The 17,003-nt window shown below is 55.5% G+C and overlaps 4 protein-coding genes across 4 annotated transcripts; 1 reads left to right on the top strand and 3 right to left on the bottom strand.

The window, feature by feature from the left end:
* Positions 1-358: 358 nt before the first annotated feature.
* Positions 359-3,927, top strand: LOC34619091. Its single transcript, XM_026338396.1, has 5 exons — positions 359-682; positions 753-2,113; positions 2,239-2,320; positions 2,521-2,601; positions 3,361-3,927. Exons 1-5 carry the CDS (start codon positions 359-361, stop codon positions 3,925-3,927), a joined length of 2,415 nt encoding a protein of 804 aa, XP_026194181.1.
* A 4,193-nt stretch (positions 3,928-8,120) lies between these two features.
* Positions 8,121-9,724, bottom strand: LOC113147534. Its single transcript, XM_026338395.1, has 2 exons — positions 9,655-9,724; positions 8,121-9,553 (listed from the first exon to the last, which is right to left on the bottom strand). Exons 1-2 carry the CDS (start codon positions 9,722-9,724, stop codon positions 8,121-8,123), a joined length of 1,503 nt encoding a protein of 500 aa, XP_026194180.1.
* A 15-nt stretch (positions 9,725-9,739) lies between these two features.
* Positions 9,740-13,468, bottom strand: LOC113147533 (antifreeze protein Maxi-like). Its single transcript, XM_026338394.1, has 6 exons — positions 13,365-13,468; positions 12,209-12,461; positions 11,870-11,964; positions 10,685-10,826; positions 9,957-10,212; positions 9,740-9,771 (listed from the first exon to the last, which is right to left on the bottom strand). Exons 1-6 carry the CDS (start codon positions 13,466-13,468, stop codon positions 9,740-9,742), a joined length of 882 nt encoding a protein of 293 aa, XP_026194179.1.
* A 425-nt stretch (positions 13,469-13,893) lies between these two features.
* Positions 13,894-15,694, bottom strand: LOC34619092 (probable nucleoredoxin 1). The gene is made up of 4 exons (XM_026338393.1): positions 15,460-15,694; positions 15,047-15,213; positions 14,118-14,301; positions 13,894-14,042 (listed from the first exon to the last, which is right to left on the bottom strand). Exons 1-4 carry the CDS (start codon positions 15,692-15,694, stop codon positions 13,894-13,896), a joined length of 735 nt encoding a protein of 244 aa, XP_026194178.1.
* Between the last annotated feature and the right edge of the window lie 1,309 nt (positions 15,695-17,003).

Below are 17,003 nucleotides of genomic sequence, written 5' to 3'. Positions count from 1 at the left end.
ATTTCTGTTGCGGTTGCTGCCGCGGAGGCCGCTCCAGATAAAGGCCAGTTTCTGTGTTGGGGAGGTAGACTGTTATTGCTGCGGGGCCTCTGGGATGGCGGAGATGCCACAATCGCACCTGAAGGGGAGAAGAAAGGCCATGCAGGAGCCTGAAAACAGTCGTGAGAACAATAATAGCGCATTTTTAATACCTGTGGTGCATGCTTTCGCGGCGTACGGCAGAAGGGCAGATCGGGGGTTCCTCCTCCCCCTTTGGTGCTGCCGCTGCAGCGGAGGCCCCCCTTGCCTGGGGGCTTTTCCTGTTTGGCTGTGGCAGGATCTTCGACCCCGCCATAGGCACCCTAATTTTAAGGCTGAAATGCTTTCAAGACTTGCATGCAAGCAGAAGGTACGGTCCAACTCCTTAGCCGTCAAGGGGCCCCTCTTCTGCGTTCCCACCCGGGAGGCAGGGGGCCCCCTGCCTCCCGGGTGGGAACGCAGAAGAGGGGCCCCTCTGCGACGTGCAGGCCTTTTCCAGCGATCCAAGCGCCCAAAACGGTTATTTGCATGCGCTGGTGGGTATTCGGGAGCTTCTCGCCCAGATGCCTTTCTGAACACGGCTTACACTTCTCTAGGCATCCGAGCCTCCTCCCCAGGGGAAGCCTCTTCTCGGAAGCAACTCTCCCCCCCCGTGTTGTTGAAGGTTTGGGGAGAAAGGAGGAAGCCCTTTGAGGGTGTCTATGAGTGTTGTGCGGGCGCTGCCAGCGATGCAGAGCGTCTCATCAGCGGCAGTGCCTGCTGCTGCTCGGCGTGTCGTTGCACCCCCCGTTGCTTCGCGCCATCGTATGCCCTCAATCCTAACTGCTGCCGGCCGTACGGCAAGGCTCCCTGAAGCAGCAGTCTTCTCCGCAGCAAGCCTTTCGGCGTGGCTCGCAGTAAAGCGGAGGTATGTTGGCGGCTCCAGACACTGCAGTCCGTTGGACTTGTCCCTTCAGCGCGCGCCTGCCTATTCAGAACAGCAGCGACACGGCAGCTTAACAACTGCTGCTGCTTCTGCCTCAGCGCATGCTGCAGCCGCTTCTCAGGTGCCTCCCCGCGTACCTCCCGGACAGGAGTGCCACTTGGCTACAGCTGCCACTGCAGCCCGCTTCGCGCTGCTCCGCCAACTGCACGATGCGGCCTTCTGGCGGGAGTTGGCAGCAGCGGCAGAAGTCCTCTTGGAAGCCCTTGCGATGGGATGCTATACTGAGCTGTCTGACAGCAGGAGCAGCACCAACAACAGCGGGAACTGCCAAAGGATAGCACGTGGCCTATCGGCATGTCGGAGCAACGAAGCTGCCAGAGATATCCTCCACGCGTTGACAAGAAAGGCTCAGCAGCAACGAGCGACTGGACTGGAAGCAGCGCCATCAGCAGCAGAGGGTTGGAATATTGATACACGGTATATTGGCTTGTCTCTGCCTGTTCTGATCAACAGCTTTAAACAGATGCGCGTCTACCCGTCCGGGCTTTTCGCGGCAGCCGAAAGAGCAGCCCATCTTCATCTGCATGCACTGTCCCTGCATGCGCTTTCCCTTCTTTGCTGCTCGTTTGCCGCCGCTTCCGCAGCGGCCGCTGGTAAGGAGGCTGCTGCTTCACCATCGGTCAGCTTCATGCTTGCAGTAGGAAACCACTGTGCAGAAGCAGCAGCTGAGACAGGCCCTTCTGCCACCCCCGGAACCTTCGCTGCCAGCAGCAGCTCCCTTTTCGTGCTGCCTCCAAAGCTGCTCGCCGCTGTAGCTGCTACCGCTGCTGCTGCTGCTACGACTACTGGCCTGGAGGGGGGGCGGGCTCAGAGAGCAGCACCGGCAGCAGCAGCCGCTGCTGCTGCTGCCTACTTCCACTTCGTTTCCTGGTGTCACTTGCTGGGAGCCTTTGCGCGCTGTGGGATACCCCATCAGGGCCTCTTCGAGGTCGCAGCTCCGCAACTTTGTGCAATGTTACAGGAGCACCAGCCACATCTGCTGCTCCTGCAGCAACGCCAGCAGCAGCAGATGCTGCTTCACCAGGGCACCAGCAGCAGCAGCACCCATCGCCACAGGCAGATCGTCACCCCGGGAGCCCTTCTTACGAAGGCTGTTCAGGCTTTTGCCACGTAGGCTTTTAGGGGGGGAGGCGCTCCGCGTTAACAGATGATGCAAAACGCTGCCCTAGCTACTTCCGCCTCACAGAGAAGCGTGTGCGTATGGGACTGCGTGTTGGTCCTTCCTTCGGCTGCAGGTTTGGGTATGCTCACCGGCGTCTTCTTCGCTGCGTCTCCGAGAGTTTGTGCTTTCTCTCGTTCTCAGACGAGCAGCTGGCGGTAAGAGCCACGAAAAGAGAGAAGCCGAACTCGGAGTTTGGCTATGTTCTCCCGCCCCCTTACGTTGCCTTCCCGCCAGACCTTACTCCCTCGATGCTGGAGCAAACACCTCCTACAGTGCTGTCTTCCTTGCTACCACTAATACTACTACCGTTTTTTTGTGTTCTCTCCTGTCGGTTTGCTCTTGTCTTACTACTCAGACCCTCCGAGACGCAATGGCCAGCCTCCAGCACGACGATCCCCTGCTTGACGCGCTTGCGAATACGCGTCTCCGGCGAGCAGTTAGCCTCGGCAGGGCAAACACCACCAGCGGCAGCAATAGCAGCAAAAAACAGCTTGTCAAAGGGGGCATGTCGTGACGCTGGATTCCTTCAGTTGTGGGACCTGCAGCTTGTGCGCTCGTTGTTGCAGCTGCTGCAGCTTGTGCGCTCGTTGTTGCAGCTGCTGCAGCTTGTGCGCTCGTTGTTGCAGCTGCTGCAGCTTGTGCGCTCGTTGTTGCAGCTGCTGCAGCAACGGGTGCTGTTGCTGCTCCCTAAGGAAGTGTTCGGCGCACGGAGAGTCATCAAGACACTGCGGCCCTGTCTTACAGGCCAGCATATGACTCTGCTGCAGAAACGTGGCTCACTCGGAATCCTGGTTCTATAAGGAGCATGATTGCGGTGCGTTTAAGAGCAGGAATGGGGTAAAGTTGCAGGCTGCTACTTGCTGCTGCATTCCAGTGTAGTCGTATCGGATCGTGGGTAAAGAGGGCCTTCTTCCAGGTCGCATGCGAGCGTATGCCGCAGGCTGGGCTACTGCACAGCTAACGAGCGGGCTGCAGTAGGCATGCCACAGTGTTCGAGGCTGTCCTGCTTTCTCTGATTGAATGATCACTTCTGGCCAGCCATTTTCGAACCACCCGCTGTGAGCGACGCCTTCCTGCTGCGGCTGCTGATGCCCCTGCCGTCACGCGAAGCTTGCTGCTTTTTGTCGTGGTACGAGGCCAGCTGCTGCCTGAGCAGTCTTCCCCGCTGCTCTCGGCGCCTCTCTTTCAACTTCAGCGCCTCGTAGTTCTCCTGCTCCCGCTGCAGTGCCGCTTGCACCCTCTCTATTTGCTCTTCCAGCCGGCGCTCGTGATAGGCCTGAATTGCTCGTTGCCTCTCCAGCTGCAGCATTGGCAGCACCAGCAGTACCAGCATGTAGATTTTGCGTGGTTTGTACGTAGTAAGGAGCGTCCCCCACAGGGTACAGCGTGCGAGCGCGCTAGGCGCGGTAACTTCTGCACTATCCATAAATCAGTAGATAAAAAGGCAGCTCTCCCCCCCCACACTAGCAGCCCTCAAGTTTCATTGCTTAAAACGCTGTTGACGGCCTCCGCCGTGCCTGCCGCGGCTGTCACTTTAGACGGGAAGATGGCGCGTGCCGCATGGAGGGCTGGGCAAGAACCAGCTCGCCGCAGCGCTGGCAGGAGGCCCCAAATGTCTCGAGCTAAGACATGCGTCAGAATTGCTGCCGTTATAGAAGGCCCCGGCGCCCATCTTACCTGCGCTGCTTGTGCTATCTGGAGGCGGTGTTGTTCCTCGAGTGTCTGCAATGCGAAAAGACATTATCACACTGTAATCACATAATTGGGGTTTTAGCTGGGTGGAAGGGGCGGGAAACGAATCGATCTCGCTCTATTGACTTCGGTAACACACACACTGCAAACTCTGCTGCCCTAAGGGCGCTCGTGAGTGGCGCCACGTACGGCCACTGTGCGGCTTCCTGTGTCGGAAAGCTGCAGCTGCATCAGCTCTTCCAGCTGTACTGCCTTCACCCTTGGGGCACATTGTCCCAGGGGAGTCGTTATACAGATGGAAAGCGCCCCTTCCGAGGAGGAGCTCGCGCTTTCTTTTATTGCTGCGTGCATTCTTTCAGCCAAAGCGGCTGCTGTCGCACTGTGCGTTTCTGCCGTTTCCGTTGCTGGTGAAGTTGCCTCGTTCTCTCGTAGTGCTGCTGTTTCTTCTGTTGCCTTTGGCTCAGTACACTGTGGTCGTGATGGTACTGCAGGAGGGCCAGCAGACAGCACTGACCCGTCGGTTACTGCTCCTCCGTGACGCCGCTGCGTTGGTGAACGGCGCTTGTTGTCAGCCACCATAGACGTACTGCCAGTGCCTCTAGCTTGCTGCTGCTCTCTTCGTAGCAACTGCCTTTGCGCTCCTAATTTTCTCATGTGCCGTACAGTGGCTTCTGTGGGCTTGCTGAAACCCCCTGAGAAAGGCTCTGCGCGCCGAACGGGCTGTGTATGCAGTTGGCGGTACGCCAGAGTGGCATTTTCACGTCGGGGGGGCAGCAGGGCTGGCTGTGCTAAAGCGCGGGGACCTCTGCCTTGATGGGCGCACTCAGAGAACAGTCCTCTGCTGCCGTTATTGCCACTGCTTTTTTGATAAGGTGCTCCAACCGCAGCCGAATGGCATGCTAACGCTTGAGGGGGCGCTGCTGCAGGAACACGTCGGTTTGCAGTGTCTGAGGCAAACACTGCTGCTGCAGATGCATTCGAGCTTTTCTCGGAAGACAAATCTGTTTTCTGCTGTGGCTGCGGCTCCTCTAGCTGAGACTTGTCAGGTGTTGTGCCTGGCGAAAGTGCTCGGGATATTTGCTGGTGGGCTGTAGCAGAGGAGGCAAAGCAACAAAGACAGCACGGCAGGCATCGGTGGCTGCGGGGGAACCCTTGTGCAAAAGAATCGCTTGTAACAGCAACACACGTAACAACGCCTGCAGCAGCAACAACTCTAAGAGCATACGAGCTTTTAGGGCTTCAGAGCTAGACGAACGACTGCGTAAACTAGCAGGAGTTCTGGGGCTGCAAACGTCTTCCTTTGGAACTATAGGCTGCCTTTTTGGCGAGTAATGCAGCTGCCGCCACAAGAGCATCTGTTGCTGCCTGTGCTGGTGGTCGTGTTTGTGTGGCGGAGGCTCTGGAGGGTGCAGCAAAAGCAATTTCTTCCTTCGCTGGCGCTCCTTCTCTTCCCGCAGCTGCAGCAAAAGCTCTTGTCGCCTCTTCTTTTGTCTGTGCTGAAGTTGCATTTGCTTCAACGCATCGGCCTTGGCAGCGGCAAGCATGCGTCGATACCAGGACCGAAAGCAATCAAGTCTGCCTCCTTGAAGTATCTTAGAAAACGTCAGCCTCAGCAGCAAATGTATGTAGTTCCCCTCGTCTGCATCGGAGTTGCTGCCAGTGGCGGTATCGTGCTGCTCGGACTTAGGGCTGCTGCTGAAGCGTCTGTTATTTGGGGAGGGGGCCAAGCCGAGCCAGAGATTGGCGTGAGGATTATTCTGAAACACTGCAAGCGGCCCAAGTGTTTTTTGCCCCTCATTTCTTTTGGTCTGGATTTCCTCTTGCTGCTGCTGCAGCAGCTCTTGTTGTTGCTGTTGTTGCTCTTGCTGGTACTCTGGTAGGGTCAAGGAGCAGATACAGCAGGCAGGATCTGGGATTGGACGTATCGCTGCAGCTCCCAGGAGCAGGCGGCGGAGGAGATTTTCCACAAAGCTGTATATTTCTGTCTCCTCAATTGCTCCGAGCAGTCCGTCCTCCTAAGGAGGCAGAAGCAGCAGCGGTAGGAGCACAAGTATCGATGCCACCAGCAACCACGCATTGTAATAATAGGAAGAGTCAACGTGAGGGAGCTTGACCCTGTTACCGCATTTCCATCTACTTGCTTCTGACAAGGGTTCCTGCTTAGAAAAGGGCGTTTGACCCCACTACAGGCGTGAAGAACCTAAAGCGTCATCTGGTTGCTCAGTTGCGTGGCATACCAGCTGGTACCGAGGTAGGGCTTCCAGTAACTCGCTAACGGACTGGCTGTTTTGGCCGCTAGCTAAGTTGTTAGCCATGTACATCCTTACTGTGACGCATGTGCGCATGTGTTTTGCTACAGCTACAATCTCTGAGACCCCCGGAACTCGCCTTTAAGAAGGTCCCAAGGGAGTCGACAAGCCTCTCCGCCCCCTCCCAGAGAGGCTTAGCTGCTGCAGTGCCAACACCCCATTTGGCTGTCCTGCTTCCTGGCGTGCCTGTGTCCTGCAGCACCAACCGTGGTAGCAGCAGCAAGCCTAACTGCAACATTAGCAACCGGCAACTGTGCAGTGCACATCTTTTACCAAGCAGAGGCTGCTACTTCGGCCCTAAGAAAATGTTCAGGAGGCTCGGCTGTCTTTACAGACAGCCACCTCCTACAAAAATCACCCATACCTCCTGGCTGTGTCTCTAGCCATCAATTCACACAATTTCCATTCCGCAGATTTTTTACTGTTCCAGTTGCTGCTCTGGGTGTAGCGCCGCTTCCCCCATATGCAGCGTTTTCCACTCACCATTCCCTCTCCAATGTGGCGGCATCTTCTTCAGCAGCTGGCCGTTGCATGGCCTTCAGTGCTGTTTCTTCAGACAGCGTTTTGCCCTGGTAGCTTCTTTAAAATCGACTGTGGCTGGAGATACCTGTTCCGTTAATGAGGAAACGAGAGCCACGAAGAGATCGGCAAACACACCCTCTGCGTCTTGCATCAGGCGCATGTAGTACACCCGACTTGGTCCAGAGGGACACCTGCTGTGCTGCGAAACGCAGAGGCAGCAGCGACTGTAAGAGGTCGATTGAAACCCCTTCAAGGCGTCCAGAGCAGCGCAAGGCTCACTTGACCAGGGAATCGAAATGATCCCACCAGAGAAGGGTTTCACTGTCAGCAAACGACCCTCTCTTTCCCGTTGCGGGTACTGTTTTTCGGGTGACCCTGGTGAGGCTGCCGGCCACAGCCAGCCCTCTGGTGGCCTCGCGTACTCCCACTTAGTCAACTAGCAAGAAATATGTCCATAAAACACCACAATGAATGAAACCTTGAATATGTAAAGCCCTTTGCCGAGGAAAAGCTTCGGGGTAGATAGCCGTTGCGCACTGCACCACCAAGGGGTGGCCGTCTAAATCCTGCACGCGGGGTCGTCAAAGAACGACACCCCAGCTCGAACCGCTGTAGCTGAGATTGGTTGATCCTTCCGTTTCCTATGTATCACGTTGTTTTAGGAACCGAATTTTCGAGCTACGGCCGTTCCACCCGGCGCCATCAGTTCACTATCAGTCGTATAAGGCAGCACGAGCAAGGGAATACTCGCCTCTGTCCCACACCCTCTGCCCCAAGGGCATGCTTTGGAAACTATGACGGGAGCTTCCATTTTTAAGCAATCAAAAGGCCCTCGTCCTCATTCCGAGCCCTCCACCAAGGGCCTGCTCCCTCCTACCCGGTGCAATCCCACCTGAGTCTGGCAGCTGTCTGTGGCTAGTGTGCACATCGTAGTAGCCGGCCTCACATAGAAACTAGGGCAAACAGCTTAAGGGGGCTCCCCTGCCTAGAGCCCTGCTTATCATTTCTACACACTACTACTAGCCCCCGTTACCACTAGAACTAGCACGCTTCCGTCCCCTCCCTCCTTCGCCTTGTTATTGCCATCCTACGCAAATCCACCCTCTCATATTCCCCTTTTTCCTATCGTCTTCAGTAGCACCCCACCCTCCACCGCCCTGGTCAACGTAGCAACCCCCCAAGGCCCCTCCCCTCCCCCGCCTGGGCCAAAGAGCAAAAATGCCTGCCGTTTGTCCCTGCTTTTGTTCCATTGAATTGAAACCGATATACAACAGAGGCCGTTGCCTCCCAAGCCAAAACGGCGCATTAGCCATCATAGCAGCCAATCTTAGCCAAAAGCTCACTCAACGTGCCCCCTCCGAGGAGCTCCTCATTGTAGGGAGAACCTTTTAAAAGTGCTCGCAGCCAAATCAAGAGACAGCGCAGTACTTACCTAAAGCGCTCCCAAGTGCCCTGAAATTCCCCCGCCGTCATGCAGAGCCCTTCTAGGTCCCTCAGAGATCATCCCTAGCACTGGGACGCCTAGAGAGCCGTTGCTGTTTCCTGTATTGGCGCAACTGCTGGTGCTTCCTGGGTAGGGCGAATAGGCCGCGTCGTGTCCTTCACTGTGCAGGTTGACATTTGCGGGATCATCGTGATAGCGCCTCATGGCCTTCAGAAAGCCGGCCTCTGCAAACTTCCGAAGATGCGGAAGCACCTCTTCGACAGTGGCCCTCTCTTCAGGTTCGGCTTTGACCAGCATATCGAAAACGACGCGTGCCGCCTCAGTACAGATGGGGAACCGTTGCTGCTCCCTATCGAGTCCTAGAGCTTCTCTTGCACACGACACCCACGTTTTCGGATGCACAGCCCATTCGTCCTTGCCTCTGTACTCGAGCGGACCAGGACCTCCTGGTGCCCTCAACACATCCACCACTCTTCTACCCATGAGGACTTCTGTGATGGAGAGCCCCGCACCCCAGGCGTCCGAGGGGAGGCCAATAGCCACTTGTCTTGCCACCTCCAGGTTCCTTTCCTTCTTCGTGTGGTACTCCAGCATTTTCTGCTCCGGACTCTCGTACCAGCTCGTGCCACCCGTGAAGTCCTTCGCGCTGTGCATGCTGGCGGTTCCCAAGTCAATGAGTTTGACGTCTAGGAGGCGCTCGCTCGAGTCGGGGGAGGTGAAAAAGTCGAGCACAATGTTGTCTGGCTTGATGTCGTTGTGACGGATCCCCAGCCTTGCGTACTGCGAGATGCGTTCCATGGCCAAATAGCACCAGTGCAGCTTGTGCTGCTCATACACAGCGGCAGTTCGCGGGTTGAAGGCGGAACTGTGCTCCGTCCTGATAACATCGAAGAAATCGGGGCCAGAAAGCTTCCGGGTGATGAGAACGCTCTGACCAGGGTTCTTCTTGTCTAAATAATAGCCTAGCAGCTCCGCGCAAGGCCACGCATCTCCCTGCCGCGCATACGGCTTCAACTGCTGCAGTTGGCCAAGGCGTTGGTAGATGTAGAGGTGGCACTCAATCTCGCGCTTGATGCTGCGTCCATCTCTCACGTTGCTATCCTCCACAAACTTCACGGCAACCGGAAAGGAGCACGATGGATCCAGAGGCGAGAGCCAGCAGGCCCTGTGCACCTTTCGCTTGCTACTGTTCTGACTGATAATCTTCTCAGCCTCTCGAGGCCAAGGCCGAAGCTCCGCCCTGTGATAGCGCCCTCCGTTGAGAGGAGGATACCTGAGCTGTATGGGGCCGTCTGGATCGTACAGGCGTCGATACTGACAGGGGGGCAGCAACGAAGGCCCTCTGTACAGGGGCAGTCCTCTCTCGTCAACCTCCGCATCCCTTGGCTGCTGCGGATTTTTCAGCCCGGCAGCGCCACTTTCTGAAACACAAACGGCACAAACAACGTAGCGCAACGAGCAGGTGTCTCGGAGCCCTTAGCAGCAACAGTGTTCAGGCCCGCGGAGATGACGGGCACCTCACCTCGTCCCCCGCAGCAGACAACATAAACACCGCGCAAAACAGCTGCAGAAAACAGTCCTTTTCCGCGCATGCACACCAACGTCACTTACGGGGCCTGAGCTCCACGCACGAAATATCCTGAGCCCCCACGTCTGGCAGGCAAACGGCCAGTGCAGTACTGCAGCCTGCAGGTGATAGAAAAAGCAAAAGCAATTTTCTTCGAGTTTCACGACACCCTCTCACAGCAAGGACAGAGCAAATCAACCAGCCTCAGGGACGCTACCGGGAGCAACAATTCCTCTCCTGCTTCCTACAAGACGTACCGGCCACTGGAGCTGCCTTTTCTATTGAAGGGCTACAGTTGGCTGCTGCTGCACTCTGTTGTTGTTGTGGGTGCTGGGGATGCTCGTCAACATCAATTGAACCTTCTACCTGCCGTTCGTTCGAATCGTAGCTGCAGCCACTTGCCATGGCTCCTGCAGGAGAGTGGTAAGTCCGGCTGCAGCAATCTGTGTAGCGCAGGTGGGCGCCCCTGCAGGCAGACACACCATCTGCCGCGGCCGCTTCCGCAGCCGCTTTCTGCAGCCTTTGAACGCATTTCTTGAGGTGCGTCTCCTTCTCGGTTGCAGCAGCAGCAGCAGCTGCTGCTGCTGCTGCTGCGGCGTCTTTGTCCAGCGTTGCTGCTGTTGCCGCAGTAGCCAGCGGGGACGTGTTGCAAGGTGCCCGCCAAGCTGGATCGGTGAGGTCTTGGGAAGGATTGTTAGTGTTGTTCGCAAGCAGCTGGGCAAGGAGTTCAGCGGACATACCGTTAGCCTTCCCGGCAGCTGCCTGCTGCAACAAAAGCTGCTGCTGCTGCTGCAGCAGCTCGACTTGCCGCATCCGCAGCATTTCCTCTACTTGTTGGTCCTGGTAGTGTTGGAGCTGCAGTTGCTGCTGCAGTTGCTGCGGGCACAGCAGCTTTCTGCTGCGCTGCACGTCAGCGTCCAGCAGCGCGTCCAGCACTTGTTGCTCGTGATGCCAGAGCTGCTGCTGCTGCTGCTTTACCAGGTGCCGTTGTGTCAGACGCTGCTGCAGCAGCAATTCGTGCTGCTGCTGCTGCAATTCTTTGCCACGATACCCCCTCCGCATATACGGACGAGGCGAGGGCGGAGACTGCGGCGGTGTCACGACAACAGAGGGCGTAGGAGGCACATCTACGGGGGTTAATGCTGTTGGCGTGTCAGACGTGCACAGCTGCTGCTGCCGTGAGCCGCAGCAGTCCAGATCTGCTGCGCTGCTGCTGCTGCTGCTGCTGCACAAAGCAGCGGGCGGCGCCCCACCAAAGAAGGTCGTATAGGACATTGCAGGATGTTAAGGGTTTGCTTCTGCAGCAACCGCTGCTGCTGTTGCTGCAGAAGAGTGTGCTGCGACAGCGTTTACCGATGCGGTGTTGCCAGAGGCGAGCGGAGTACATACAGCCGAGAAGAAAAGCCACTGAACGTTGCGATGAGACCCTCTGCTGCATATTTGTGGGCCTCTTTCAAAGAGTGCTCTGCGATATGTGCTACTGCTGCAGTGCAGCAACAGCAGCAGTGACTGCTGCCTACAGTTGTTCTGGCGCTTTACAGCTTCTTTCACTGGTGAACCGCAGTAAGTTCCCCATCCGCGGAAAAAGGGGCAGAGGCCCCTTCAGGCATACGTTTTAGTAATCATACTTTTATATGCCAAACCTTTCCCTCTAGGCTAATGACCTGTGTTCGCAGAAAGTTGCCGATCCTGCTGCAGCTGATGGTCGGTTTCGGCTGTTGCCGCCGCAGTCGATGCCAGCAGTGCTTCCTGTGAAGTTCTCGGCGTGTCACACTGCTAGGGACTCACGCGAATGCAGGGAGTCTTTCTGCGGAGACTCTTTCCTCCAGCTTTTCAGACACCCGTGTAAGGCCGCCCCAGAGGCACAGTGTGCGGCTGCAGCGACTGGCGTTGCAGCAGCGAGCCCAAGGCTGGGCTAGAAGCTTACAAATCCTAGGTGCAAAAGAAGGAAGATAGAGAAATGCAAATACATGGAGGTTCCTCTCTGCCGCAGGAGAAGGAACTGCTGCGGCAGCTGCGGCGCAGGAAGTCGGCCGAAGCCTTCGCTGCAAGTCGCAGCAACGAAAGGCGACAAGGGGGCTCTTCAATAGGAAACGCTCTCTTTTTGTGAATGCATAAAGAATTGAGGACGGAAGACAACAATAAATGTGGCTGGTGGGGCGCCTCAGACAGTGTCGGCGCAGCTGCTGCTGCTGCTGCTGTACAGCTGCAAACAAAAAGTGCGGCCTTAAAACTCTTGACAGGCGGAGGGCTTTTTTCCACTGGCTACGATATAGATACAGAAGGGCACAACACAAAACTGTCAATACACCTGAAAATAATTCTCATAGAAGGCCGCCGAAAAGCCGCTCGCGTGTCCGGGCAGCCGCTGCTGCGGCTGCTGCTGCTCGCTGCTGCGGTTTGCGCTACTGCTGCTGCTATCGACACTGCTGCCGGCTTTATAGCTACAGGGAGAAGTGTACTTTTTCTAGAGCAGCAAGGCCTTCTATATCTGAGACGATACACGAACAGAAGAAGCAGTTGTGGATTGATACGCTGCTTCAGCCGCTGCTGCCGCTGCCAGACTGTGCGAGCGAGAGCGGTAGCAGGACTGGCCTGCGCCAGCGGACAGCTGAGCTGCGGCTGTTTGCGGCTGTTGCTTGAGCTTTTGGCTGATACCTGCTTCTGGTGTAGTTGTGCTGGTTCCTTCTCCTAGACTCTTTGCCGGCGTCTTTTGCTGCTCGAACTGCCGCACAGATCTAAGCTTTGGGGGTTCGCTGTCCCTGATCAAGGAGGAAGCCTCCGCGCTTTGGGCTAGAGATCCTCAGTCCGATAAGTAGGTACTGCCGTTCCAGTCTGCGAACTTGAACACAACTTGAACAGTGTTGCTTGCTAACTCGTTGCCGTTGTTGGTTCACGGGTTGGTTTTGTTGCTGCCTCACGTGCCGCTGTTTGATTGGCCTTGCACCGGTCCGACTCGGAGAGAGTTCCAACTGCCGTGCAACGGCGCCGACAGTTGCTGCGGCCGTGAAGTGCCCATACGACCGCTCAGCTTCTTTATATAGACTGCAGTATAAAGGTATCGGACACCTCTAGGTCATTCCTTACGAGCTACATATATGCCGAGACTAGCAACCAAGCCACAAGTACTTGCAAATAGCTGCGTCCACCGGGTCAGAGAGGCAAGGGAACGCAGTGAGGAAAAGCTGAGTTCCAGGCTTTCAGGAGTTCAAAGGAGTGCACCCAACGCAATGAGAGAGCCTTGGTGATACGTACAGCCGCAGAAACAATAGCTGCACCCCCTAGCTACAACAGGTTTCGAGAGACACTGCTGCAGCTGGTTTGCCTCGCGCTGCTAGAAAGAGGGGCACCCGTGGCTGCTGTAGCAGCACTCGGCGTGGAAAGCAAAGACATGCTCTGTTTCTACAGAAAGTTGTTCCAGGTTACCTTGGGCTGCTTGCCATTGGAGATCACACTGGGCTGTTTGCCTTTCACGTGTGAGGTTTTCTATTTGGCCTCATGAAGCGTCTCAGTATAGAAACAGTAGTGTTTTTGAGGCAATGGCCAGCAGACAGGTGCCTCAGTCCTCTCCAACCTGGCACGTTGTGTTACATGAGCATGCTGCGGTGCAATGCTACTGAAGCCTTCTGTATAAGTGCGTATATATACATGAATACATGTTTTACTTAAGCTGCGCTGCAGCTTGCTGCCGTTGCTTTTCAAGAGCCCATGTGGCTGCATTTTCTGGTGTAAGCGGCCACGAGAAAGCCCACGGGTTCATGGAGTCCATCTTGAGCTGCCCTTCTGCCCCTTCGTTACTGCCCCGAGTGCAGACGTAGCAGTGCTCTGCATGCGCGTAGGGCTGCTTTGCCGGTAGCCATCGGCTAGCGTCAAAGTCCCACTCCCGTAAGACCACCGGGCTGTTGTGCTCACAGGGGAGCCAATGCATCTCCTCGCCGCGGGGGCCTACAACCAACAAACGGGGAATACCCAACGTCACCCTCCCGGCCGGAATGGGAGGACCTGAACACAGGCAACAACGAAGGTGAGGCACCGAAGTATGGCCTGAATCTGGAGAGCAAATAGCAGGCCTAACCAGGACCAGCAGCTCTAACAAACAATGTAAAAGTCCCAGCGCACGGGGGAGAAGCACACACACAGAGCTGCAGGAGGAGAAGCAGCAAAAACCAAGGATAACACAGAGATGAGGGGCATTTAATCAACAGAGATAAATTTCGTGCATCGCAGTGCACATATTTCTGCTGCTTCAGCTACTAAGGGAGGGGACAGGGCCAGCGTTAACGGAGGATAGAAGGTGGCGGCAAGGAGGCCCTCAGGAGCTGCCTTCCCTGTCGTTGTCAGACCTTGTTGGCGTTACTGAGAGCATAGGAAGAAACTCAAGGAAAAGGTGACAGAATAAAACTGAAGAGAACACGCACCTACAGGCTCAACCTTCAAACGGTATCTCTTCATTAGCCTGTCCCGTAAGGGGGAGGAGTACTGCAGAGAAAGCCAGGGCATAGTTCGTCTGCTGTTCTCGAATGCCTCCTCGTCATTATCGAGGCTTATGTATATAACCTCTACCTTGGGTCCACCTCCCTCCTCATTAACATTCTTGTAGAACTGCGGGTAAAAGCACAAAAACACTGGGCAGCTGTCCCTTGAATGACGCACTGGCGGGGGATGGATATATCAAAGGCGAGGTGTGCATCTTCATGAGCAGTAATGTAATTTGAGAACGAGGTGCGTTTTGGTGCTTATGAAAACAAATATTATTCACGTCGAAGCGATCTTCAAACAAACGCAAATGATGCGATTTTCCGAACAAGGCGATATGAAGCCATACACACCACATGGAGAAGCCCGCAGAAGAGAGGCACCTCCTTAAAGACATTGGTCTGATTTTGTTAATCAAAGCGCCCGTGGATATGCAGTGAGAACCATGAAACCGGCTTCAGACGCCCTTGCTAAGGGCGTCCTCATCAATCTCTGATATAGTTATATACGTGTATACGAGTACAGCTGTTGTCCCTCGATGCGACAGGAATTTCCACAATAGTGCACACGTTCATGTGCAGAGATCGCGTTGCAAAATTACTTCCCTGCATGCCACTCTGAAGGAGGAGCAGAACCCTACGCGCATGTGCATACTTAAGGGACGAAGACATGGTGAGACGGACAGAAGGCAGGAAATACCCGTTTGCTAAGCTGATTTGAAATGATGCCTAGCCCCTCGGCGTAGTTGGAAAAAAAGTATTTAAACGCCTCGGCGGAGACAGCAGGAGACTGGATGTTTTGCTCTTGATGACCGAATAAGATTGTAGGCCCGTTGGGATATAGAAAACAGCTTACTTATGGGCCCTCTTACCTGAATGAGGAAGGGCACGAACGAGGCGCATTTAGGGTGACATCCCGCCGAGAAGAGCAGAGCCACAGAGCGACCCCACAGCTGATCCATGCCCACGGGTTCGTATCTTCCGCCTATAGCGCGCTTCACTAGGTCATCACCCGCTCCATCTAGAAGGCCTTCATATTCTATAGAAAGAAAGTAAGGAAAAACACGCAATTTCAAGTAGTTTCTACGCTGCCGAAGCACACGCACATACGGTCAGAAGCCAAAACGAGCCAGCGGGTGAGACGCAAAGCCAGAGGGACACTGAGGCCTTGAGACTGCACCAAAGCTCTAGAGCAGGTGAAGCAAACACCGAAGATGCACTTGAATATCCCTATTTCGCTCGTGAATGTAGCAAGAACAGAGGCAACCTGCTGATCTATTCTTACCTCGGGAGGGGTCCAACACATTGGCGCCAATGGGTACCGTAGAAGGCTCGAAGCCGGCTCGCATGAGGTACTCGCCACCCCTGTCAATGACGTAACCTTCTGCGCTTCTGGTTTCTCCCACGAACTGACCACGGCTGAATTTGGCTGCCTTTGAGCCGGCAAGCGGCTTGACAGCCGGCTGCTTAGCAGCCGGCTGCTTAGCAGCGGGCTGCTTAGCAGCCGGCGTGTTTTTCATCCTGTGTCTAGCAAAGCCCTTTCCAATGACGATGAAAGAGAGGGGTGTGAACAGTGTAACCAGGGAAACCTGCAGCAGCAGTATGCTCCTCTTGTCCACGGGGTGTGTGGGTGTATGTACAATCGACTGGCCCCCGAGGGAGAAGGGAAACACGAACAAGCAGGGCAGAAGGATCAGAAAGCGTGCCAATAAGAAAGGGTTAAAGGCAAAAGAGAAAGCAAAATTGTGCGAATGCCCTACCAGAGCCGCAGCAGTTGCGTGCGTGCCAGGCCCCCGAGAGTCACCGCACCAATGGCCTTCAAGGTTCAAAGGTTCCAAAACAGGATCACAGGCTGCTTGGGCAGGGGTCTGAGGAGTTTGTTTTGCCAGAAACTGCTACGAAAGTGATAGTTTAGCACGTCTTTGCTCAAAATGGGCGTCATCAATCCTTTTACACCAACCCTGTTCTGCGTTAGCTGACTCACGCGACCCTCCCACCCCAGCAAGCAGGCCTCGCCGCGTCCCGTGCTTCTCTTGGGTGAAGCCAAACATAGAAACACACCAACGGTTTTCCTTTAAAGCTGTCGATTCTCTAGAAACTGAGGACAAGAACACTTCCTCTGTGCAGGTTCTCAGCGCTCGGCCCTACTGGCTACTAAAAATCACTGGGTACCCAATTGGCCGTATGATAACCCAGGCACTCAGAAGAGTAGATCGAAAGGCTTTTGCAACCTATTTTGCTCGAGTGTCCTATTGGTACACCGTGCAAGCCACGGGAAGACTGCACCTGAGGCAGGTCACAGTCCCAGCATCAAGGGGCAAGGGGGTGGTAGACACGAGCACCTACTGAAGAGTCCAGTTCCCTGAGTATTGGTCATTCACATGGTTGGGCTCTGCTGTGCCCGCTTCCCCCCAGTCGCTCGTATACGTGCTTTTAGCTTGCAGAGGAAACAGGGGGCCTGTCCGATGCCGTAATCCCCCTACGGCCATGTCTTTCGCATGCCCCTCAGTTTAGAAAAGGGGAAAGAGACCGCCGACTAAGGCGTTCCCCGATAAGTACCTGGTGCGGCCCTCTTCCCTAGCCCGAGTCTGAGTGTGCTCTTATCGACCTGAACTACGGTTGAGAACTGGCGGTGTTTGTGTACACCTGATAAGCGTCACACTGTCGTTTCCAGGAGTTTGCGCTGCGCTAAACAAATGGAAGCATCAAAGCGCTATCCTATCAGGAGCAGTGTATGACGCAGAGCGTTAACCCCCCCTTCTTCTCCCCCTTTTATCTCAAGAGGATGGGTGTGAAGCTGCGGCCAACTCGCCGCAGCACCTTCGACTA

Source organism: Cyclospora cayetanensis, unplaced genomic scaffold, assembly GCF_002999335.1.
Source record: "Cyclospora cayetanensis isolate NF1_C8 unplaced genomic scaffold, CcayRef3 CcayRef3_contig_257, whole genome shotgun sequence".
Lineage (NCBI taxonomy): Eukaryota > Apicomplexa > Conoidasida > Eucoccidiorida > Eimeriidae > Cyclospora > Cyclospora cayetanensis.
Note: the sequence above shows the minus strand (reverse complement) of the source record. Positions and strands in the feature narration are given on the sequence as shown.